Raw genomic sequence first — 26,664 nt, 5'->3', positions numbered from 1 at the left:
GTATTTAACCGCTTAAACGCGGCACGAATTCCGCCACGGTGAGGTGGTTTGAAAAAGTGGGCGGGCACGTCGGCCATCGGACGTGCACAGCACTAGACAGGTAGTGCTCGCGGTGGCCGTTGGCCGACGGGAGCACAGAAGGGGATAGATATAATAAAAGAGTGTGCTGACCAGTATGGTTGATTGTAAATATTTTCAATTTGTTGTGGTAATGTAGGCATGAACTTGTGTGACGTCCACATGTACGTCAAGGTACAGAGATGCTTGTAATGCCAGCAGCGGACATCTTGGAGTGGTATAAGATTTGATCCCATGAGATAAGTATGCATTCTTGTGTCCAACTTCCTATTTCTTGAGGATGTCGTAAGAGTCACAAGGCTAAGGGTGGTGTACCCTAATGGATCAAGTTGTGGTAGTGTGAACTGACATTTATTGAAATACTGGTGCATTGCGGGTCTTGGATTCACGAAGGTTGACAGTGAAGTAATACAACCAACTTGCGTGCCTTTTTGTGATACTCAATGTTATTAATTGCATCCTAGTTAAAAACAATGATTTCCTTAAAAACCATTCATATATAACCGTAATACTGAAAGCAAGTGTTGCCACACAGCATCTACAAAGATGCATTAGAAGGGCATTCTTATTCAATTTCATAATGGATAACAAGTGTAGCGAATTTTCAACAATGCCATATCGGAACCAATATCAAGGCTACATTTGGATTCGCGTCTTTTGTTGTTCCCTGTTTACTGATTCAGAATTATACACAATCCCTATATGTCTGCAAGGGGAAGTGATAATCGATGCAATACTCCATTTCAACACAGAGTGGGGAACATGCCCTTCAGCCATATCATGCCAGAAGGGTAATTTAAAGAAAGGAGGATACATAAAATCAGTGACACACTGATTCTGTAGCATAGTCAAGTCAGGATCAACATCTTTATAGTTTAATGGCTGCATGTAAGTGGATCGTACTAGTGATATCAATTAAACAATAATGAACTTGCGCCACTTTTCTAGACTGTTCAACCCCCGGCGGATTGAGGTACATTTGTCAATCCATTTACATTCTAGTGTTTGTAGAATCACTGTTATATCACCGCCCCTTGGTGGGATTTTTACATTTTCAATTATTTTGCCAACGTAATTCGTCGGCAGAATTAATTTGCTTTTTATAGTGTTTAATAAGGGGGGCATTTTCGGCGCGTTCTTTTGCCGCACCGGAGCCGGCCCCGCCCCCATTCTCCTGGGGCGCAAGTGGTGGAGGAGGTCATCTCGGCGTCCCCTCCGGCGCCGCGCGACGTCACGCCGACCCCTGTGGCGGACTCCACGGCATCGGGTCGTCGACTCATCTCCGGAGGCACCCTCCTCTCCAGAGGTTCGTCAACTTTTTGTCTCTTCTTTCCCGTAGACGGGACGCCGTGTTGTGGCTTATTTCCTGGCGTCTTCCAGGGAGGGCTCTTCACCGTCCCCGCGGCCTCAACCTTCACCAGAGGCGCCTCAGGTACCCCACTTGTCTGTCAATCCTCCACCATTCCGGGGCTGGCTATTTCTTCCTCCAGCTGGATTCAGGGATGGCAGGCTTAGTTTACAGCCGTCGCCCACGGAGGAATTGCTTTCCCCCCCACGACGCCCTACGGAGGCGAGTGCGGCCTTTGCCCGGGCCATTTCTACGGTTGCTGGCATTTTGCACATGGGCGACCCTGCCACTCCGTTCCCTACGGACCATTTGCTGGAGGTTCTCCATCAGGGCTCTGGTGGGCGGAAGCTGCTGCTTCTTCCCTTCGAAGCTTCGCTCCATAATTCTCTTCTGGGGGCCTCCTGCCATGGGGGATCCGCTCCCCCAGTCGCTCCTCCACCGCCACCGTCTTGTTCCGCGTGACCCAGTCTGCCTTACTTCCCACCCTTCTACCCAGGGCCCTCTTCTGCAGACTGCTTTTCCTTCCCTGCCTTTGGTGTTGTTTCCTCCGTCACGGGAGGCCCGGTGGTTAGATTAATGGGGGCGGAATCTCTTTGCTTCCTCTAGTGCTGCTTTGTGTGTGCTCAACACGCTTTGTGTGTTGGCCAGGGCTGCTTCCAGCTTGTGGGATTCTGTGGAGTCCCTTCTGTCTTCTGCCTCTCCGGACGATGTTTCGGCCGATCTGCGACGCCATGTGCTAGATGGCCGGGAGCTGGCCGCGTTCATTCCACGTTCGGCCCTGGATGTTTCTGATGCTCTTGGCCGCACAATGGCCAGTTCAGTGGCTCTCCGTCACCATGCTTGGCTGAGGGATAGCATTTTTCCTGAGAATGTGAGGGAGCGTCTCGTTGACCTGCCCTTTAATGGGGTGTTCTTGTTTAACACCCATGCGGATGCTGCCATTCAGCGGCCCCTTGCAGGGCTCCGCCCTCCTCCTCCCGCTCCGTATACTTGGCTTGTCGGTCCTCTGCTGCTTTATGGGCGGCGTTGTTTGGTTGGACCATCTGTCTGTTCTGGTGGGTTGGCGTGCCTTCGGGTCCTTAGGTTGACCTCTTTTGTGCTGTTGGCTGCTGGTACAGCCCCTACGGATTTTGTGGGTTTTTGGTTGTGGTACACCCATCTGTGACCTCAGGTTGGGCCTTTTGTGTGTTTTTTGATTGGCTGATTGACAAGCCGTCTGTGGTTCTATCTGCAGGTCCTTTATGTTCTGTCCTTTGCTGCGGGATTTTTCCCTAAGAGGTGTTCTCATGTTTTCTTGGGACGTATCATACCCTAACCTTATGTTCTGGTCCTCTGCTGCGGGTTTTTCCCTAAGAGGTGTTCCCATGTTTTAGTGGGACGTATCATACCCTATGTGGGGTACTTGTAGCTATTGCATAGCTCTGTCCTGCGCTGGGGAGGTATGGTTGCCCCTTTTTCGGCTTCCCTACCTTTCATGGCTTCACTGTATTCCGCTGGTGTGGTCTCTTGTGTCTTGTCCGGGCACAGCTTGCGCTGCTCCGGGTTCCGGCTGTCTCGGTGTTCACTACCTCGATTGACAGTTTGCCATACTATCTATGGTGTCATGTTGTGGCGTTTTGGCCTTCCTGTCTGGCGTTTTGGCCTGGTCCTCTGTCTGGTGTTCCAGGGGGGCCTGGGTTTCTCCTGGCTTTCCTGTGTTCTGGTTGGCTGCTTGGTCCGTCCTCCGTGTCTTCCCCTTTATCTCTTATGGCTGGTTCCATTTCTCTTCATGGGTCGGTGTGTGTCTATTGCACGATCCTCCTTTGGGGCTTGTTCTACATTTTCCTGGCCTCTGCCCTCGGCCTGCGCCTGGATGGTTCTGGGTGCACTGCTCCATGGTGCTGTCCGCTGCCAGCTGTGCACGCCTGTTTGTACTGGCCCACTGCCGTGGCCCTTGTTGTGCTACCTTGTGCCCCTGCCTCTTGTTCTGCTGGGGCTTTGCGCACCTGCGCCTTTCTTCCTATGCCTGCGTTCCTTGGCTGCGGAGCCGTTCCTGCCTTGCCTGCTTCCTTGTGGCTGATGCCTGTTCCCCTGTCCTCTGTCACTGTGTGTGTTTTCCTGCGGCAGGCTCTGCCTCCGGTTCTGCCTCTTCTCCCTGGAGTTGGGGTCGTTCTTTCCTCCTGCGTGCTCCTCTGCGGCTGTCTGTCCCTACGAGGGTTTGTGGCCGTTGTACCTTGAATGGGCTTGGGGTCTCCTAGTCTTCCCTTCGCCTTGTTCCTGCTTACTTCTGCTTGGTAGGGGCTGGGCCGCCCTTCTTGTCCCCATGACACGTCCCCTGCTCTGGCCCTGTGTTTCCTCCTACTGGGGAGGTTCTCTCGCAGGCCGTCCTCCCCTCTGGGTATGGCTAGGGTATCTATTCTACGTTAAGGAATCTGTGGATAGTAGTCTCTATCAGATGTACAAGTTACTTACCTTCGGTAACGATGTATCTGGTAGAGACGATTCTAGCCGCAGATTCCTTCACAGCCCGCCCTTCCTCCCCGTTCTGCGAGGACCTTCAGTTGGTTTTCTGCACTCGCCTCCCTCCGGGTGGCTTGTCTTCTTTGGGTGTCCACCTCGCTTCCTCCCGGGAAGGATGCTTCGTTTTGCTTAATTGTTCCACCCCTTCCTTTATGATACATGGTCGGTTGGTTCATATGTGCTTCCGCATCCCTCCACCCTGGTTTTTTCTCTGGTGTAGGGGCCTCCTTTTACTCTTCTCCCTTTTGCTTGCGTAGGGTTTCTGCTTCCCTTGCAGTCCACTTCGTTGGGGGTTGTTTTGCCTGTACCTCGGCCTTTTCACCCCTTTCAGGGGATATGGCCCTCCTTGATGGTGTCGTCTAGGGGTGGATTGCTTTTATTCTTCTGTTCCGGGCTTGTTGCCCTTCACTGTTGTGGATTGTGCTTGCACTCTCTCTCTGTTCTGCTATGGCATTTTTTTCCACATGCTTTCTGCCTCCTGGGAGGCTGTCGCCTTGGCTGGTGAGGGTGTTCCTCAGAGCGGTGCTCTGCTCTTTCGCTGCTATGCTTTTCACCGCTATGGCTTTTTGTACCTTCGTGCTTGGCACTTTGCCAACTGGTGCTGTTTCTCACCTTTCGTTTGTCTCTTTTCTATTTCACTAATTTTTCGCACACTGTGCCCGTACCCTCCACAGTTTTGTTTGTGATGTCTCTGCGTTGTGGCGCGGGAAAGTTCTCCGAAGAAAACTGATGTCAGCACGCCGGGGTGGGGCTTATGTGACCTCGCTGACGTCACGCCCACGGACGACATCAGGGCGGAGTTGCGTGGTACCGCCCCCCGGAGCAGGGATGCTGGGGCAAAGAAAGTTTTCAGGGTCCAGTCTCACGCCTGGGGATATTTCCACGTTAAGGAATCTGCGGCTAGAATCGTCTCTACCAGATATATTGTTACTGAAGGTAAGTAACTTGTACGACAATGTTGATGTGAGATATGAGGAAATCTCTTCAAAGACACTTAATGATAGCTGAGGGTAGAATATCATCTTGAAATTTGTTTGCTCTGGTTGGATTTCAGAATGTCGGAGCATTCAGCATGTGTCAAGAGATTGAAGGTAGTCCACTTGGGAGGTGAAGTGGTGGGTAGTTGGTGACAGTGGGGATATAGAGATCATTTTATCAATTTTGTTGATATTCTTAAAGAAGTGTTTATTAGCGTTTTTTTCCGGGACTGGGTTCCGGGACTGGATTAATGCAGCATTTGACAGTTATAAAGAGTGATTTGCTTCTGTTGCTCGCTCCTTCGATGAAGGTCTTGTAGGGATGGCTTTAGTAGTGATGAGGAGGAATCTACATGCAGAACCGAGTGCTAAGATAAATCTGAGGTTGTCTTAGAGTTCGGTTCAACTCCATTAATGTACTTGAATGAATGAATGACCAATTTGTATAGCATGACCATATACCCGAAGGCATCAAGGCGCTGCAACAGTTACAGCTATCTGGTAGTAGCAATTCTTCAAAGGTCAGATTTACAAGGCAAAAAGCCATGTCTTCAAGGCCTTGCGAAATGGGAGATGTGATTCTATGCTGGATATAGATAGAGGAAGAGTGTTCCAAAGCTTGGCCACTGAGACCGAGAAAGCTCTTCCTCCCCATCGTGACCTCCTATATCTCGGGACAATCAGCTGATTTTTATTGGCTGATCACAGTTGTCTGGTAGGGACATAGAGGTGAAAGATGTGCCTGATTCCATCTGGTCCTGAATTGTGTAGTGCCTTAATCACAATACACAAGGCTTTAAATATAATTATTTTTTCTGCTGAGAGCCAGTGCAATTTCTTGATGGCAGACGAAATGTAATGTTATTTTGGAACATCTAATACCAATCTTGCTGTCGCATTCTGCCCCACCTGTAGTTTATTGATGGAGGCTTGTTTCTAAAAGGAGGGCATTGCAATAATCCATCTTTGATAAAATGAATGATACAGCAGCTTGCTTCCGTGCAGCAAGAGAAAGAAATGGGAATATTTTTCTGAGGGCCACTACACACATGGCATAATCCTATATAATCCTTCACCCAAAAACCTTCTTTGGAGGACACAGTACTATTAACCTGGTGGTTGAAAGATAGACTGGTGTCCACTATGACACCAAGATTTCTTGCTGATCCAACCGGAGAGGGACATGCCAATGTTTCTGGCCATCATAAGTGGGTCCATTCGGGATGATGATTACCAAACATCAAAACCTCAGTTTTGTCACCGTTTAATTAAAGGTAGTTGTCTCTCATCCAGAGAGCCACCAACTTCATACAGTTATTAAAATTGGCAGAGGTGGCCTCTATCTCTTCTGTGATAGACACAATTGACTGTGTGTCATCTGCACGGGATATTACCTCCAGCCCAAAAGATCTAACCAGTTTTGCCAATGGAGAGACGTATATATTAAACAGTGTGGGGCTCAAGGAGGACCACTGAGGGACTCCACAAAAATGTGGAATTGGGTCTGAGTAGAATTGGTCCATGTTAACTTTTTGTGATCTATCAGTCAAGAAGGAAGCTAGCAGCTTCAGTACACAGTCTGTGACCCCTATTTCTTGTAGCCTGTTGATCAACTTATTTGGCGAGATGGTACCAAATGCTGAAGACAAGTCCAATAAGATCAACAATAGGTTTGCCCAGCATCCACCAAAATACGTAAATTATTTATTGCAGTTATTAAAGCAGATTCCGACCCATGGCAGCTTCTGAATCCATACCGAGAAGGATTCAGTTGTTGATGTTGCTCCAAATACGCACTCAGTTGTGAGTTAAGATGTTTCTCCAGAATCTTGGCCGGTACTGGGAATAAAGAAATGGGTCAATAATTTTTAAAGTCTGTAGGATCAAGATTTACTTTTTTTAATAGAGGCTAATGACCGCTGTTTTCAAGTTAAGTGGATAGCAGCCTGTATTGATGGCTAGGTTGAGAGTCTCTGTTAGATGGGGTACAACAATCTCCCTACCTAGCCTCATCAACTTTGGGGAGCACGACTCCAAAGGAGAGCCTGATTTAATCCCTTCTATAAGCTGGTCGGTCTGTTCATTTGAAAGGGGAAGAAAGGCCGTAAGGCAGTGGTCCCTTTCCATAATGTGGGGGAGGCTATTAGCTGAAGGATTGATATTTTGGTCATCGTTAGGAGACATGGCATTAAGATTCTCCAGAGAGGAGAACATTTTTACAATTTTACAATGAAAATAATTAGCCATTCCATCGCAGAAGGCCTGTGAGCTCTCATGATGGCCCGAGGTGGAAGGGTTAGATAAAGTATCAATTAGCCTGAAAAGATCTCTAGAACACTTGAGAGATGCTGTCATCTGGAAATAAAAGGCTGTTTTTCTGATCAAATGGCTAATTTATATTCTGCCAGCTTAGCTTTATACTTAATTTTTTCCGAAATGTCATACTGTTTACGCCAGATGCGTCTTGTGTGCGTATGATGCATTTGTTCTCTTTGAATTCTTGCACCTACCATAGTATTGAGGGATTAGGTTTGGAGGATCATATTTTCAATTAGGTGTTACAATATAAATGATTTCTTAGGGTTCTGTTGAAGGTGTTGAAGAGAATCTTCACATCTGCAGTGGACCTGAGGAAATTTGGTAGATTATTGAGTTTGTCTGAATAGCATCCAGGGGCAGCCTCATTGTGGTACCGGGAGTAGACTTGTGAACCTTGATGTAGTCAATGATGGACATTGATATATTTTTGTTTATCTTTAATGGTTTAAAAGGAGGGAAAACATCCACTTAATCTAAACAAACATGAGATGAATCCAATCAGGTGCCCCAAGCGTATGCATTTTTACAGGCGTACATGGCGACCATCTTCCAGGCACACTGGTATGAGATATGTGAGAGTTATACGGCTAGCAAAACTATATGAGAAACATAACTGGGTTGCAGAGTAAAGAAAAGGGGACTAACAATGGCACACACAAACATGTATATATGTGTGTGTATATTATCTACTGGCGGTCGCCAGTAGATAGTTATAGTTAGGACCGTGTTTCCATAGGAAATCCGCAACATTCTATTTGGAATAACTTTGGCGCCGATTGACGAATCCTCGCGAAATTTTCAAAATAGGTGGGGCGCTCCGCTCCGCTCCTTCCCTGAAAGTCTCGGGGGGATTCGTCAAGCGGGGGCTGAGAAAAAGGGGGGGGTCCCAAAACGCGTTTTCCCCATGCATTTTTCCATAGGACCTTTAGTCCAAGCTATAGCCCGAACGGCTGAACAGAATTACTTGAAATTTGGCAGAGAGGTAGTCCTCAGTTCAGGGATGTGCCTTTTGCAGGTCTGGTGTAAATCTGTTCATTAGTTCCTGAGAAAATTGCAGTTAAAAGCATATATATATCTATAAGCGTGCCCCGTGCGCGAGCGCAATTCTGATTGGTTGTTAGATGTCAGTAAACATTCGAATCGGTCGAAATCAGGAAGTGTCGGCCTCCATTTTGTCTCTCGCAGTCTGAGGCAATGAAAAACAAAGGGGGAAAACGTGAGAAGGGGGCAGGATGGACAGGTCCTGACCCCCTAGCCTTTGTCAGGGGGTCACTGAAGGACCCCCAAGGATAAAAAAAAAAATTTTTTTTTTTGCGAAAAATCGCGGGGTGCGTGCACCGTATGCGCACGGCACGAACAACGCATCATGGGCGCTTGGTGCATGCAGCGCACCAAGCGCCCACAGCGCGTGCACGGCGCGCGAAGCGCACCGTGCGCGTACGGTACGCGCCCGGTGAAAAAACTTTAAAAAAAAATAAAAAATACATAACTTAGCATTTAAAAAACCGTACAAATTCACTGAAAAAACCATAGGTTTTACACACGTTATAGTTAGGAATTAGCATTTAAAAAACCTTGCAAATTCACTTAAAAAACCATAGGTTTCACACATGTTATAGTTAGCTGGACATTTCACTCGTGAAAAACCATTGAAATTCCCCCGTTATAGTTAGTGCAGGCAACTATAACTCACGCGACCGCAATCCTCTGCTGATGACGTCAGATATTACATCACTGATGACATATGTGTCTTTCTGAATAAAAAAAAATTGTAATATATGTATAGCTAAAAATTAATGGAAGAAGACATGGGTAAATAAGTGTCTAAATACAGTGATGTAATATCTGACGTCATCAGCAGAGGATTGCGGTCGCGTGAGTTATAGTTGCCTGCACTAACTATAACGGGGGAATTTCAATGGTTTTTCACGAGTGAAATGTCCAGCTAACTATAACATGTGTGAAACCTATGGGTTTTTTTTTTTTTTTTTTGTGAAAAACCTTTATTGCACATAAAAACTCAATACAAATATGGGCCTTCAACCGCCAGGGCCGGCCGCTAATATATACATGTTTAACAACATCAAGGAAGCAATGGGCCCCCTGGGGCTCAGCCGAATTGACAAAGTACTGAGTGCACCTCAGAAGTTATCCGGATATATAAATTTTAGAAACACAAGCAAAAAAGGGAAAATAAAATAACACCAAAAAACAAGGCGGAAACCATCGAAAAAGAGGCGTCTAACCACGGCTGGGGGACCACACAGTTCCAACTCCACCCTCGGGTGGTCAATGAGGATGATCAAGGGGGAAGTGGGGGCGACGGGAGAGCCACAACCATCTACAGGTGAAATGCAATAGTCTGGGAACCTCAGGATCAGGGGGACAAGGCAGCATCAGATGAGTCCACGAGGGGGGGTGTGCAGATGTTCCCACGGTATGCGTTCCACTGGCCCCAAATTCTACCCCACGCCCCCGGCTTACCCCGGGCCACATACACAGTCTTCTCTCTGCACATGCACCAGTCCATGTTCTCCTTCCATACTGACACGGTGGGAGGCCGCCGGGAACCCCAAAGCTGTGCGATGTCCCTCTTAGCAACCATGTTCCCAAGGGCCGCCCACCGAGTCTGAGCCGCATTATAATCGTTAGGCTCCCACACGTTCAGCACACATCGGCGAAACTCAGGCAACAGGGCGACCCCAGTGACACATTCCATGACAGCATGCACCCGGCGCCAATACTCCGCAACCTTACGGCACTCCCAGAGAACATGGAGAAAAGTGGCGCTGAGCCCACAGCCGCGCCTACAGAGACCGTCTTCAGAGAAACCCATCAGAACTAAATGAGGGCCCGTCACGTAGACACGGTGGAGAATTTTAAGCTGGACAAGACGGAGACGCGCGGGCATGGCGACCTCCTTAGGGGAGGACAGCGCAGACTGCCAGTCCTCGTCGTCCAGTTCCACCCCATCCCCGATCCACGCCTCCCGCAGACGCACGAGGAGATCCGCCCGAATGTTTATTAGTTTTTTATAGATAAGGGAAATAGTACTGTCGGCAAGTGACCGTCGAGTATGCGGTCCTCGAGTGGCGAAGACACAGGGACTGCAGTCCCGGCCCCGATGGCCAAGAGCAAAGCGTGGCGAACCTGAACGTACCGAAAGAACTCCCTCTCACTCAATTCGTACTCACTCTGCAGCGCAGCGAAGGATTTAACCGCACCCTTCACCCAAAGGTCACCTACTCTGCTGATGCCAATCGTGTCCCAACGCTCGAATCCCTTCGTCGTCCAGAGGCTTCCCAATCTTTCAGACGCAAACAAGGGGGTCGCGCCCGTCAAGCGATCATTCCAGCCCATGGCCACATTCGCAGCCTTCCACAAGCGTACTGCAATCTTAGTGGGACCGGTTAAGGTCCTCCCAGCCGATCGAGAGTAAAGCGCCCTGTTAAAGTTGCCGCCAGGCAACAAAAATCTATCCATTTCGAAAGCCGGATTCGGACCAGGTGAGTACGTTGCATGGTTAATAGCAGATAGCTGGGAAGCCCAATAGTACCTCCTGATGTCCGGGAGCGCAATGCCCCCGTCGTACCGGGGGAGAGTCAGTTTTGCAAGAGCAATACGTGCACGACCGCCCCAAACAAGTCTCCTTTGTAAGCTCTCTACTTCCCGGAAGTAGGCCGCCGGAATAATATCAAAGGAGTTCTGAAGTGCGTAAAGAAATCGGGGAAGAGACATCATTTTAAAAAGTGCCGCACGACCGAGGGGAGACAAGGGAAGCTTACGCCAACGGGCCACGTCTAACCTCAATCTCCGAAGTGGAGAGAGGAGATTATGCTCGTAGCGGACAGCAGGATCCAATGAGACGTACACCCCCAGGTACGTAAAGCCGGAGCTGGCCGCCTTAATGGGAAAACGAGAAGGCAAGAGAGGAAAGCCACCAGATATAGCATAGACACAAGATTTGGACCAGTTAATGATCAAACCAGAGTTCTTGCCGAAGGAAGTGAGGATGTCAAAGAGCACATTGAGTGACTTACGTGGTGAGGTGAGGTACAAGAGAATGTCATCCGCGTACAACGAAACACGATCCTCGAAGCCTGGGGCCCACTGGATCCCTCTTATCGACGGTTCCCAACGGAGCCAAGCAGCGAGCGGTTCCAAAGCTAACGCGAAGAGCAGGGGAGACAACGGACACCCCTGCCTAGTGCCCCTCCCAAGAACGAAGGGCCGGGAAACCCTCCCATTAACGACCACCTGTGCCAGCGGGGCAGCGTATAAGAGTTTAACCCAGTTAATAAATCCCGCCCCGAAGCCAAACTTTGCCAGGGTGGCCCAAAGATACGGCCATTCTATCGTATCAAAGGCCATCGTGGCGTCCAAGGAAACCAAGATGGCCGGCTCTGAAAGATATTCCGCCCTTGCAAGTACGCCATGTAGGCGCCGCAAGTTAAGGGCCGTATTCCGGTGCGGGATAAAACCGGATTGGTCCGGATGCACCAGATCGCAAATAACAGTAAGCAGGCGGTTCGCAAGAACCTTGGCAAGGATTTTCGGCTCTGCATTCAACAGAGAAATAGGCCTATACGAGGCGCAACGGTCCCGAGGCTTACTGTCTTTGGGAATCACGACTATAGTGGCCAGGCATTGGTCATCAGGGAGAGAGCCGAGTTCAAGCGACTCCGAAAACATACGACGGAGAAATGGCGCAAGCTTATCTGGTTGCAGTTTATAGAGTTCAATCAGGGGTCCGTTGGGGCCCATAGCCTTGCCTGAGCGAAGGGAACGAATCGCGGTGGCAATCTCGTCAACCGAAAGTGGGGCATCCATCTGCTGACGCTCCTCCACCGACAAGCAGGGCAAGGCAATATCCTTCAACAAGTGACGAGAGTCAGCCTCATCTCTAGTAGACACCGGGGAGTACACAGCACAGAAGTAGTCCGCAAAACACTCCACAATCCCACCAGGGTGAGTCACACTCACTCCCTCCGACGTCTGAAGCACGGGGACCACTCGATTCACTCTCTCCTTCTTATCAAGCCAAGCAATCAATTTACCCGCCTTATCCCCGGCATCATACAGTCTACCCTGCTGTTCCCTATACATTGTCCGAGCAGCATCCGTAACAAGGGACTTATATTTGAACTGCTTCAGGCTGAGGGCATGAAGCCCGTCCTGAGTGACACCCGTCTCCAAGGCAGCCTCCAACCCCGATATCTCAGCCTCCAACGCAACCACCTCCCCGTTCTTAGCTTTCTTGGCCTCCACGATCAGGGATAGGGCGTGTCCCCGGAGGACCGTTTTGAAGGCCTCCCACAGGGACACTGAGGACAAGACGGACCCCTCATTCTCCAGAAAATACTGATCAAGCGACTTAATGAGACCCTTGCGAATCTTGGGGTCACGCAAGTACCAGGGGTTAATGGGGGCGATCCGCCCGGCGGATCGCATCCCGGTATCGAAGAGGAGCCACAATGGGGAATGATCGGAAATGCCCCGGGCCAGGTGCTTAACCTCCCGGACCCGGGTGGTCTGGGACGCGGGCATTAGAAAATAATCTAGTCTGGAGAGACTCCCGTGGGCCCCGGAGTGGAATGTGTACTGACTCCGTGTCGGATGCATCAACCTCCAGCAGTCCACCAGACCGAAAGTGTCCAAGAACCCGCCGAGCCACGCCTGGGCGGCAGAGAGGGCCCTGGGAGGGTAACGATCTAACTCGCCAGAAATCACGGAATTAAAATCCCCACCCACAATCAGGAGACTATCAGGAAGTTCAAGTAACATACGACCCACATCAGAGAAAGTGGAGGTCTGGAGGCCCGGGGGAACATAGACCGAAACCAATGAAAGAGTTTGCCCCTCCCACCGCCCAGTCAAAGACGCATAGCGCCCTCTATCATCAAGAGTAACTTTGTCAATCTCAAGCGGGAGGGAAGAGCGCAGCAAGATGCCCACCCCTCTGGAGCCAGTGGTGAAGCCAGAGTGTGCGACCAGTCGGTAGCCCCCCCTGTTCATAGCATGACATACATTTCCCACCAAGTGCGTCTCTTGAAGAAACACCACATCAGGGGCCAATCGATGCAAATATTGCAACACAACCCCACGTTTGATACGGTCCCCCAATCCGTTGACGTTCCAAGACATCAGTTTCAACCCGTCCCCCCCCCATCCCAACACAAGAAGCTGGAGTCCCCGGGCACGCAGCCAGACACCTGAAACTGAAAGAAAACAATAACACCGCCTTGAAAAGAAAAAACACACAACCCATCCACCACTGTCACCCTCCCACCCCCACACCATTGCCACCCCCCCCACCCTGCACCCCTGCGGACTATACAGCCCCCCCAACTTGCAGTGTGCCTGTCGCCCTAACAATCCCATGCTACAAAAAGACCCTAGAGGAGGAAAGGGACCCCGTCCCCGCCCGCACCCAGACGAAACATTAATAGACAATATATACAATGGAAGTAGAACCTGGCCGAGCGCAAAAGGAAATGTCCAAGTGGAGGACCAAGAATTAGTCCTGCAGAGGCCCACTGCCCTCGGCACCGCCAGTACGCCCAGTTCGGTCTCCCGGTTCCGGCAGGGAATCCAACCAGTCACTCACTGTGTCGGGGCGTTCAAAAAAGAGAGTCCGATCTTCATATTCCACACGAAGCCTGGCAGGGAAAAGCATAGAGTATTTGATGTCCAGATCTCGAAGACGGCGCTTCGCCCCCTGAAAGCTCATTCTCTGTTTCTGAACGAGTTGGGTGAAGTCCGGGAAGAGGTTGACGGAGGAATTCTCATATTTAACTGGGCCGTGCACCCTCGAGGCCTGCAAGATCGCATCCCGGTCTCTGTAATGAAAAAGTTTTGCAATGATAGGCCTCGGGGGAGCGCCTGATCGAGGCCTACCGCTCGGGACTCGATGGGCACGCTCCACGGCGAAGAACTTGCTCAGGCCTGAAGGAGCAAGATGATTGAGGATGAGATCCTCGACCATAAGGTCCACCGGACGATTGTTGGAAGTCTCCGGTACACCTATGACACGGATATTATTGCGTCGTGCCCGACCTTCGAAATCCTCCAGCCGCCGGGACATCGCATCGTTTGCAGACTTTAGATCGCCAAGAGTTGCCTGGAGGTCTGAGACATCCGTGACAAGAGTGGATGTCCTCAAGTCCAGCGATTGAACCCTCTCGTTAGTCTTAGAGAGATCCGCCCGGATTAACGTAACATCAATGGCGACCGTGTCAATTTTACGGGCCAGAGCCTCATACTGCTGGGCGATGGTCTCCCTTATGCCGTTGATGGCGCCCATAACGTCCTGCAGCGACAATTCCGTGGGGACGGACGGACTCCCACCGGAGTCCTCCATGACGGCACCTGCCGGCCCGGGGGTCCCTTTACCCTGGGTATAGCGATCCATGATGTTACTCTGGACTGGTCCTCCACGCAGGGATGTCTTGGTCTTCCGTTTCTCGGGATCCCCCTTGCCCCCCATGTTGGGCGATGCTCACCGGTGGGGTCCGCCCGGACCGATAGCAAGGGGGCACCAGCAGATCAGACACAGACTGTCCGAGAGCCCGTTCGGGAGAGTTGAGAAAAAGGCACAAATCAGTCCAGTACCAAGGCCGGAGGACGCCCCAGCCGTGCAAAGTAGCTCCTCGATCAGGACATGCAGAAGTGCAAAAGCGAAACTGAAAGTGGGGGCGCGGTCATTGGCAAGGCTCCGATGCCGCTGTTGTTCAACTACTCCCCGGCCCCACGGTTCACCAAAGCACCGGGCACAGCTTCCAGGTGGCCCTCCAAAATGCAAGACGCTGTATTTCAGGTCTCCCCGGTCCGATTTTCGTTCTGAGAAGAGTTATGGATTCAGCCAAGGTTCATCCTCCAGAATCCGTCCACAAATCCAGGATAATGTCAGGATAAGTTGCGAGGAGCGGCAAGGGTCCGGGGAGCCCTGTGCTCACGCGACCATCTTGGATGCGCGCGAAGCTCCTCCCCAACCTATGGTTTTTTAAGTGAATATATATATACACACACACATATGTATACATACACATATATATATATATTTGTTTATTAATCTGATCTTAGTGTCATTTTAAAGTGGGACTCCCCTGAAGATGGTTTAAGTACCCTACAATGTGTTACGGGAGTGAAGGAAAACACTGTATGTGCAATATTTGTTTATTGTGATGCAAACCTTTCGCAGGAGATACGTATACATGAATAAGCTGAATTAAAAGATAGTGAAATAGATTGTTTGTGTGAGCCCCAGTATAATGGAGACCTAGTGTATTGTATATCTGTGTGGATATTCCATCTTCAGATCCTTTCTGTACTGTATTTTTATTGCTTCTCCTGATTATACATTCACATTCATGTGTTCTCTATTTGCCTTACACAACTCATTCTCTCTTGTTTTGTCTCTCTTCCTACCATTTCTAACCTCTTTTTGATTCTCTGTCCTCTTTCTCTCTCTCTCTCTCATTACGCTCTCTCCCTCTCTCTCTCACACACGCATTGTCCCTGTCTGTCTCAATCTCTCAATGTTTCTCTCATGTGGCCCCTTATTTCTATCTCCGCTTTTCTATGTCTATTACTAATTCATCTTTGTATCTCACTTTTCTTATTATCACTCTCTCTTTCGCACTGTCTCCCTCTTTCTCACTGTCACTCATTCTATCTCTCTTTCTTACACTCTTTTTCTGTCATTCTCCCCTACACTTGTTTCTCTTTTCTCTGTCCTCCCCTTTCTTTTTCTCGATCTCACTTTCTCTTTCCCCCCTCTTTCCTCTGTCTTTTTCTGTCCCGTACTCTCCGTACCACTTTTTCACTGCTCTCCCTCCTTTCTCTTTATCTTACTCTCTCTAACTTTTCTCCCTCTTCTGTCTTTCTCCTTCTACCTGCTCTTTCTCTTTCCCTCCCGGACTATCTTTTTCTCTGAATATCTTTCTCTGTCGATTTCCCTCTCTTTCCTTTTCCCTCCTCTCCTCCATGCTCTCCTTAATGTTGTTGCTGCAGATGTTGAACCTCTTTGTGGCTGTCATCATGGACAACTTTGAGTACCTAACCCGTGATTCGTCAATACTGGGGCCACACCACCTGGATGAGTATGTGCGGGTCTGGGCAGAGTATGACCCTGCGGCCTGGTAAGAATTTGATACCTATTTAAGCAAATGTTTTGTTCGTATCCACTAGGTTAGAAAATATTAGGTGGCTTTCCCAAGCTTTTTCTTGCCTTAGTGTTGTTAAACATCAGCTGGTGTATTCTTATCCTGTGGTCTGTCCCATTTGTAGGGTTCTCTCTTTCAAGAATCTCTGAATGTTGCACCCCTCAGTGATTCCCCACCGCTTAGCTCTCCCATGTTTTATATCCCTGCCGCCCACACATCTCAATGATTGCATAATGCAAAGAAGTTCATGTGGGGTATCCGTGTCCCCCTTGTACTTCAGCATTTTCGAATTTCAAGGCTCCACAGCTTTCATATTGTAAGCTTTAGGAATACATGTGCCCTACGCCACCTTTGTGATTGTCAGTGAACAGTCACAGTGTCCTCTATGTTGTGCACCTCTGATTCTTCTAAGTCACAACAGATACCCCCATGTAATGTAACTTTGTCTCTTGTCCTTTTGTGATTGTCGGTGGACAGTTACTCATGGGATATATCAGTATCCCACACCCCTATCTGATGACATTTTGCAACATCCTCCATGTTTATATCTTACAATCATTCCTTGATGACAGTGCCCACCATGTAATGTATTTCTGTCCCTCCTGCACTTCACTAAATCCATATTACAGAGCACAAAATGTCATACCATTACATCTATTTATGTGCGTTAGACCTCTCCGCACGTCCCCAATGCAGATGCTCCAATTTGATCTACCGCTTTCTGCCACAGATCTCAGTACCCTCGGTTCAAAGCACCATGCTTTTCTTCCTGCAGTAAATCACCCCCCTTTGTCACTTTCAAATGCTGTGCCTAACCCCCCGACAAGTGGTCTATCTCTAGCCCTTACACATGACATTGGTCCTCCAGTGATGAACCCTTTGGGTTTCATTTTATGCGGTACTTTTTTGTGCTTCTTATGCTTCAGTGATTCCCTGAGGTAGAGTTCTCTATCCCACACACGCCTCAATGATTCCCCAATGCAGTCCATATTGTGGTTTATTTATGTCACTCACACTATCACTGGTTCTGTTGTGCAGAGTCCAAAGACACTTTTCTGTTCTCATGTCCCTCAGTGGTTCCATAATGCAGAGTGCCTCTTCCCACCCACTGTCTGACTCTTTCTTTCATAGTGAGTCCACAAGACTTAGTACCATTAGGTTGCACTGCACCTTCCAGTTTTTTCTTTAAAAAGCACATGCCATTGTTTGTCTCTGTTACTAACTAATGTTAGTTTTTTCTCCCTTAGGCGATCCAATGAAAATACTAATAACTACAATGCCTGCTTTTGGGGGTGTATATTTAATGCGCGTGTGGATGTATCTGTGCCTACGTCTTACAATGTCATGTTATGATCTAGGAAAGGATGGGAGGGATCTCTGTGGGAGAATATACAAAAAGTATTTTTCATCTCTGGTCAAGGGAGGCTACGATTTGTAAAGTTTCTATTGAGTGACTTCTCCCCCCTGAGTTTAGGTCCCTCCTCAGTTTAGGAAGCAGACAGAATGTTTTGAATATTTTGAGTCATGATGTTACTCGCTCTTTGGAATAAATGGTCATCTGTTATGCTATGTTTTAAGTTATCACATCCCCTCTCCTTGTGAAGCTAGCGATTGGGTGGCTCTGTGGTTTGGTCCATGGTTAGAGCATTTCGTGTCTAGCCACAGCTTTAAACCTGACTGGCAGGGCTGTGATCGGAATATATTCGTTTATGGGGGTGGTTTGGGCATTTTGTGCAATGTGAGGGCCTTGGATCAGTATTCAGTTTACTAAAACCACCTCCACATATATCATAAATGTCCAGACCCCAATTGCATTATAAGATTAGTTAGAGTTTGCTTGCAAGTGACTGCTTGCCAAAGCCATTCTGGCATTTCAGAGCCACTGGCCCATCATGACATTAGACCAGAGCAGTTCCTCCTTGAAGGAAAATGTGCATGGGTTAAATAGAACTTTCTAAAAAATATTATGAGGACAGCCTCGCTCCACCAGAGACTCTACACTGCGTTACTTCACAAAAGCAAACCTAACCTGGTATGTTTGACCCAGAGAGATGCAGTTTCTCAACACTGAGTGCATAATCCTCTGAAAACCTCTCATGTGAGCAACCACACAAGTTTGTGCTCCGTTTGTGACACTGTGATTAAGAAGAAGAATGTAAGATAGCAACCTTGTACTTAGCACTTAAAACAGCTCTGCTATAGTAACTACAGGCACCTTACTTTCTGGCTTTGACTCAAAGAGATATCTCCTAAATATACGGAGTACATTTCTTGGTTTAAGGACCTCTCTTGAGATGTATATGAGACAATCCTATGCATCTAATAATAAAGAAAATCATCTATTCAAAACTCAGCCCAACTTGAATATGCTAACAAAAGCACACTTGTAGATTCATTCATCAAAAATTATTCCAATTTAGTCTGCAAACGTAATTAGTCCTATGCATATCCTATTCATGCTTGCATTAGATGATTTGTTTTCACACTTTTGCCAGTTCTGTGCTACATGTAGTTCTGCTTACAGTCCCATCGTAAGCAGCACCACTCATTTCAAATGACTGTCAACATCTTGAAAGAGTCATTAATGGAGAGAAACTTGTTGAACAGGGTTAGCAAGAGCAACAAGTAGATCTCACTAATTTTATTTAGAGCCTTTTTTGGATTCGCTTTGTGTTCTGTGGGGTAATACTGCTGCTTGGTGGCCTAGGGAGTAGAGGGAAGGTGCGGTGCATCATTATATGAATGGAGCGATACCACATAATCCATACACAGATAAGCCCTTCAAAATACTAAACTCAAAGAAGATGTTGTGACTTGACAGAGACACACTTTAAATATATTGATTAGAGAGAGTTTTCCATGAACAGTCAATGGATAGAGCATTGTTGAACCAAACCAGGTTTTCTCCGTGATAAAAGAAATTATATTTCTGAACAGTATAGAAACAAGCATGTGTCACACAAATCCTGCAGGTAAACATATTTTAATCATTAAGCCAGATAGTGATTTGAACAAAACTCAATGCAAGCAGTTTTTGTTCTTTAGGGTCTCCAGATTCCTAATACCTGGAACTCTTCTCAATTTAGCTATATATACTTCCCCACTGATGGAGAAACTGATATGATTTTTTTTGTTTTTAAAAAACATTCTTTGCCATGCGATCTTATTTGGATTCCTAATCTTTAGAATGTTTCCAACAGTTCAGGACATTTGTGTACAAATACTTTCGCAATGACTAGGAATAAATAAATTCATTATGTCCTTCACTTGATCAGGAGCTCTATGACTTCTTACAGCAGGGAAATCCCAGAAGACAATTTAAACAGTGAAACACTTCAGTTAAGATTTCCTCATATGTCTTGTTAGGTTATTTTAAATCTATGCTTCTATCGCCACCCAGTTTATGCTTCAATTTTCTTTCTCAAGTGTGTTTTATTTACTACCTGCATGAAACTTTCCACTCAGTCAGGTGCTCATATGAAGTGTTGTGTCAGGGCTCCAAACAGAAACAAGAACGCTAGCACTTTAAGGTTGTCTAGAAGTGATGCTGTGGAACCTGAGAGATTTGAGGCCCCAGCCATCCCCTGGATCTTGCTCTTCACTCTCCACTGGTTCCTATATTGGTCTTATATTGGTCCTTATTTGTCCACTGCAAAGTGCATTTGGTACTATCTTAACTGGATAATTGCACAGGTTGGCCATAACTTAATACAGTCTTCCAGGATTAAGCAATCTGTTCCTTCCCTTGTTAACTGGCAGAGGGTTGTTACACCTGGTAAAGATGGATTTAATAACCATGGTTCATACAGTTTTTTTATACCTGAAATTCCAATGCATTATCTCTAAAATATATAGAGACCTCTAGTGAGGTACATTAATTTATCCTCTAAGCTTTATTGTGGACTAGAAATTACCATGAACTGTTTAATTGTAGGGCTAGTTTTGGAGAAAGTGACCCACCAGTCTCTTCCTGACTGTACTCACGAAAAAGAATGTAGACAGTGTTATTGTTTTAGAACTCAGGAGCTCCTGATTATTTATTGATTCAATTGTAAGGCCTAAACAAAAGCCCTAGTTAGAGAGGTTCACACAGAATCCAAAACCTGGAGTATTTTCCATTTCTTAAATATTTCACTGTTATGTTTGGATGTTCTTTCTCCAGCAAGAATGTAGTAATCTGTAAGAGCAAATGATGATAACCCAAGAGCTGATAACAGTTTCAATCAAGCAATATTTAAGAACATCAATCTTACTCCACCGCCTGCACCCCTTTTACAAGCTGCACCCGCAGTGCGAATAAAAAGTTAGTGACAGAAGACATATTTAATTTCTATTACATGTATCATTACAGCATTCGTTTAGCAAGCATTTCCTTCACAGAAATGAAGGTGCAGCACAGTAAAATATGAAGCTGAATAATTGAACAATGACTGAACAACCTATTAGTCTCAAAACGTCTAATACATTTACAAGAAATTGATTCATTGTATCAAAAACCACTAGTGTCCCACACTGTTAAAAAAAATGCTTCACATTACATTGTTAATTTATACATTCAAAATGTATTGTGCGAGATAGGAGTGATAGTAGAGCCTTTCAGACTAGGATTTTATGCTCTTGTATTCCACCATTGAGTAGAACCACACCGACACCTGGTGTACAGGTAAATTTTAACTTTATCAAGGCTGTTAGAAATGGGAATCTCTAGTTGGCACAGGTATGCACTTGTGACAAGCAGGGACTCTCAATTCTAAGTCAGGATAAGGGGCTCACCCTATCAAATAACCCCTGCTCACCCTTTAGGTAGTGTGGCGCAAGCAGTCAAGACTATTCTCAGGGCGCTATAGGTTAAGCATTTGTGAACACATACAGTAATGCAATGACACACCACAAATGGACACCAGTCAAGGTTATATCAAAAATAGTTCTCTTTATATAAGGCTTAGCACAAGACCAGAATAACGTTTAGAAATGACCACAGTATTATTTCAAAGTTCAATGTTCTTGCAAAAAGGCTTAAAATGCAAAAATAGGCTTCTTTTACTCAATTATGCTTCTTTTCAGACTTTGTACGGTTCGTACCTGGGTGTACGACTCGTCCGCATTAAAAACAAAGAAAGTACGAGTCAAACAATCGGTGCGGACTCCGGGGTCCGGGACGTGCACACGGCGGTGCGAACTGAACAAAGTACCTTTAGTTCGTGGGGTCCGCGACGGACAGTGCGGGACAAGTTGATGGGTCCGGGTCGTAGTTCGGCAGCTTACTCGGTCTGGTCCGGTCGCGGCGTCGGGACGCGGCGTTGGTACGGGACCGTCAGGGGTACGGGCGGATGATCCGGGTCAGCTTGCAGAGTCCGTGGCGTCGGCGTTCGGGCCGTACCTTCGGTGCGGATCAGCGGCGACACTTCTCGACGCCGTACAGCGTACGGGGATGATCAGCGTACTGCGGCTTCTCGGCTCTGAGTACGGCACGGTGCAGTACGTTAGCAGCGTACGGACCGTACCTGCGGGACAGCGAAGCTTGAGTCCGGCGTACAGGGTTCGGCAGCCAGGGATGTACGTCTCGAATCGGCGGGGAAGGTTAGGTGCAATGCAGCCGGGAGGGATACGGTGCGTACTAACGCTTTTGGTTCAGCGTAGACACACGGTGCCGGGCGGCAAAGTCACGGCTTCGCGGCGGATGTAGTACGAGGCGTACTGGGGCCAAATCCAGCGGGAAACAAGCAAGAATTGTCCAGGCAAATCAGTTTTTGAAGGCAGATGAGTCCAAAGGTCCTGGGACTCAGTTCAGGGGGCAAGCTCTTCTTCCAAGCCCTTGGAGATAGTTGAAAAACAAAGTGCAAAGTCTCTTTCAGTCTTTTCCTCTCCTTTCTCAGCAAGGCACCAACTGCAGGCCAATCCCCCAGGTCAGGGAAAGTTACTCCTCCTTCAGCTTCTTCCAGGTCCTTCTAGTCAGGCAGAGTTTCTTCGTGGTTCATCAGGATCTGATTTCTTAGGAGCAGGGCTCCTACATTTATACTCAGTTTCTTTTGTCTTTACAGGCCAGGGGGGCCTTTGCATAGTCCCAGTATAGTTCTTTTCAGTGAGGAGCACTTTGTTGTTGAGACTCTGGCTTCTTCTTCTTTCAGCAGGCAGGGCAGAGACATCAGACGCTGCCCAGGGGGTGGAGCCAGCATTGTGGAGGCAGAGCACTGTCCTATTCAGAGTCAAGGTGCACTCCTCCCACTCATCCTGATGTAATCTTTCTATTCACCACCTGGCAGCCCCAGCCTGTCTCCTGGAACTTCCCAGCCCTGTCACTCAAGCTACACACAAAGAAGATAGCCCTCCCCTCCAGAGGCGGACTGAAATGGTTAAGCAAGCAAATGCTAACTTTCTAAAAGTAGCATTTGCAAACACAGGATATTAAAATAAACGTTACTAAAAGATGTATTTTATTATTCTGAGTTCAGGCATACTAAACACGAGTTTCTACCATGCTTCCTGAGCCTGCTAGGATTATAGAGTGTTAAAATCTAGCAGCCCATTCTGGCCTATGGAGAGCAGGTAGCCTTCAATAGTGAAAAACGAAAATGGCTGTAATTCACTATTAGGACATGCCACACACCTCAGGGCATGTCCTACCTTATCCTTACAAAGCACCCTGCCCTAGGGCCTACCATAGGGGTGACTAACATGAAGGTGAGGGAAGGTTTAGGGACTGGCAAGTGGGGACACTTGCCCAGTCAGCATGGCAGTACCAGACTGCATGCAGGTTCTGCAATGGCAGACCTTAGACACATTTTACCAGACTGCTTCTGTGGGTGACACAACCAGTGCTGCAAGCCCACTAGCAGCATTTGGATATACAAGCCCTTGGCACTCCTGGTGCACTCTACTAGGGACTGATAGTAAACCAAATAAGCCAAACATGGAAGTCAATTCACATAATACATTTTACCATAGGGAGCACTTGCACTGTGGCACTGGATGGCAGTGGCACAGTGCCCTGAGCAGCTAACACCAGCACAAAAATACATTGAGGCACAAACAAAAAATGGAAGGGTGACCCACGCCAACGGTGCCAGGTCTAACAAAGGCTGTAAAAATATTTATATAAATGTAGTTAAAAAAATACAAGTGTACGCAAATATTACCTTGATAACTAACCAAGACAAAATATTTAATACAAAGAGAAAATTAACAGTGGCACATAAAAAAATATCAGTTGAAACTTGAAGATCATTACACATATATATATATATATATACACACACAAACACACACACACACACATATATATGTATATATATATATATATATATATTACCTATTGGCTGTTGCCACTAGGTAGTTATGGTTAGGTCTGCTTGTCCATAGAAATAGCATTTTCACATTTGCCAATATCTTTGGCCCTGTTTGATAAATCTTCAGGAAACTTTCCGAAAAGTAAGTTCATCCACCTCACCTCCTTCAAGCGGGGGCCAAGAAAAAAGCGATCCCAGACCATAAACTCCCCATGCATTTTACATAGACTTCTTTAAGACAGGGTATAGCAAAAATTGCTGAACAGAATTACATCAAATTCGGCAGGAAGCTAGATCTTGGTCCACAGATGGTGCTTTTTGTGATTTGGTGCAAATCCAGTCATTAATTTTTTTTTTAATGAAGGGTCAAAATGTATTGTATGTTTTGGCAGTTGGGCACGCGAGAGTCTCCGAGACTCTCGTGGGCGTGCCATTGAGCTTTTTTTCCCTTGGGCCAACTTGCTCCTGTGGGAGTCAGACTCCCGCGTCTGAGCGCCACAGATTGGCTGCCAAAACATGAGAAAAAAATTCCCCGGTCCTGAAGTTGTAAAGAAAAAATGATTTATGGGTGAAGGGTAGGGATACACTCACCCCTTAGGCCCCATGAGGTGCCCAGAGAATTCCCCACCCCAGGAGCCAAAAAAGAAAAAAAAGTGCCAAGACCCTGCGAGACTCTTGCAGGACCAGAAAAACAAATTGGCAGCCAGATCGCATTTTATTATATTATGCCCTGGGGAGCCTACTCCTGGGCTGTGTTTAGAAAGGGGAGGGGGGACTGCGCTACCCTCCCTCCCCAAACCCTCAGAGGCCCCGGGGGAGTCCAATTCTGACGCAATCTCATTATTGATGAAGGAGCAGCACGGCCCCCTTCCCCGAGCCTCTAAAGGCCCTTGGGAGCCCACCACAGGGGTTAAAAATGCATAATATGGAGAGAGGGGCCACGCGGACCCCCTCCCTGAGCATGAAAAGGCCCTTGGGAGCCCACCCCCGGGGCAATGCCTTTGAGGGAGTGGTGCCGTGCGGCCTCCTTCCCTGAACCATTAATGGCCCTGGAACCCCATCCCTCAGGGCCGGCTCACTGGCTATGTCCCAGTGTGCCGATCCCAGGACATAGCGGTTTCTCTGCCCCACTAGCACAGGCAGGGAAACCTGTGTTTGATCTCACTTGGCAGGAGCAGTTTTTAAAACTCAGTGATGCAGTCAGGAAAAAAGATCCAAAAATTTCTCTCGCCCGGAGGGAGCAGCATTATTAGCTACTCCCTCTAGGAGGGAGCAATACCGGCTCCCACTGGATTCGGGGAGCCGGCTGGGGCTCTGGGGAGCTTGGGGCCTCCTAAGATAGTGTGGTGGGTGCCCTTTAAGATGCGCAGCCCTGGCGAATGGAGTCCCCAGGACTGAAATCAACCCGGGTAGGGAAGCGGTGTGCCATCCTCCCCTGCAGAATTGTGCTGGGTCCCAGGGATGGGGTCATCAGGACTGAAATCAGCACAGAGAGGGGGGCCAGGTACCCACCTCCATAAAAACTATGCTGGGCCCAGAGATTGGGTCCCCCGGGCCAAAACTTGTCTCGGGGAGGGGGAATATGCATGCCCCCTCCTCTTTATTTAAAAGACTGGCCCTAAGGGGATAGGGTCCTCGGGTCGATAACAGCCTGTGGTGTTCGGGGGACACACAGCCCCCTCCCTTTTATTTAAATAAGTGGCCCTGGAGGATGGGGGCCCCGGGGCTGGTAATGGCCCCCTTCCTTTTAATTAAAAAAAATGGGGTCTCCTGAGCCAGGCACTATGGCCAACCCCCTACTGCAAGGCATTGGCTGTATGGGGGTGTTGGCTACAGGGCCTGGCCATTTGGGCAATTGGTTGCATATACATATGGTAATTAAGTAATTACGTTAAAAAAAACTAGAAATTCACTGAAAAAAGCAAAGGTTAAAGTAACGTAGTAGTTAAGTGACTATGTCAGTGATACTATTAACTGAAAAAAATACAAATTCATTAGTTACAGTTAGCAGCGCTAACTATAACTTGTGGCCAAGCCATGCACTGCTTATGACCTCACATATGACGTCACTCATGACATACTCTTTGACACCATTTATGACATCGCTCATGACATCTCAAATGACATCATTGATGACATCATCCAAGCTTCATTTTTCCGTATATTGCTGTATAAATTATTATGTCATTAGAGGTTCGACAGTAAGTACAACGCAGCTCAGGAGAAGATCAGGCATCATTAAAACAACTCTCTTAGGTATTGCAAACAAGCATTATGTGGAACATTGACCCTATAGCATACGTTTTACAGATAGCATAGTTCACCTTAACATTCAACCACAGCTATATGGGAAACTCTCACTGAGTAAAGTGTTCAATCTGTATACAACTGCTCAGAGAAAGCCAAAATAGTGAATGCTAATTAAAAAAAAATGCCCTACTACAGACAGCTTTTATCTGTATCAAACCCATAACACAAACTGAACCTACATAAACAAATTAAGTTGATATCAGTGAGAATTGAGTATTGTAAACTATGCTTAATCTATGAATAGAGTTCATTCTAGACCACACTGTTTCCAAACAATGAAACTTTCATGAGAAATACACCACAGAGTATTCAAAATAATCTATTAAGAATAGTCTACATTCTATGCAACAGCTGTCAAATAAGACACTGTTTGCTAAAAAATAACCAAGATCTGAATGTTGTAAAGATTAAACTAGCTGCACTCTTCATACTGTGGTAACAACTTTCCAGAAATACCATCTTCTGAAGCAAAACAAGCACATGGACATAGGTTAGTGCCTGGAGCACACACTCTTCAATCTTAAGTATAAATTATCATAATTACACAATTCTATATAATAACTCAAGACTGCTTACAAAAGTTAGTATCTACTAACTAAAATCTTTCTCCTTTTGCAAACTTTTTCAGCAGTACATAAATGTTGCGTGGATCATAATGAATACATGTCAACTGTCACTTGCAC

At 47.2% G+C, this 26,664-nt stretch overlaps 1 protein-coding gene across 13 annotated transcripts in view; it reads left to right on the top strand.

Annotated features, from left to right (window-relative positions):
- Positions 1 to 26,664, top strand: part of CACNA1A (calcium voltage-gated channel subunit alpha1 A) — a 1,220,168-nt gene that overhangs the window by 939,135 nt on the left and 254,369 nt on the right. For all 13 annotated transcript variants that reach the window (XM_085600715.1, XM_085600714.1, XM_085600719.1 and 10 more), the window contains one exon: positions 16,234 to 16,361. In XM_085600715.1, coding sequence (XP_085456841.1) covers positions 16,234 to 16,361 — 128 coding nt within the window. The remainder of the gene's footprint in view (positions 1 to 16,233; positions 16,362 to 26,664) is intronic.

The sequence above is a fragment of the Triturus cristatus genome, chromosome 4_2, assembly GCF_964204655.1.
Source record: "Triturus cristatus chromosome 4_2, aTriCri1.1, whole genome shotgun sequence".
NCBI lineage: Eukaryota > Metazoa > Chordata > Amphibia > Caudata > Salamandridae > Triturus > Triturus cristatus.
This window is presented reverse-complemented; position numbering and strand designations above follow the sequence as displayed.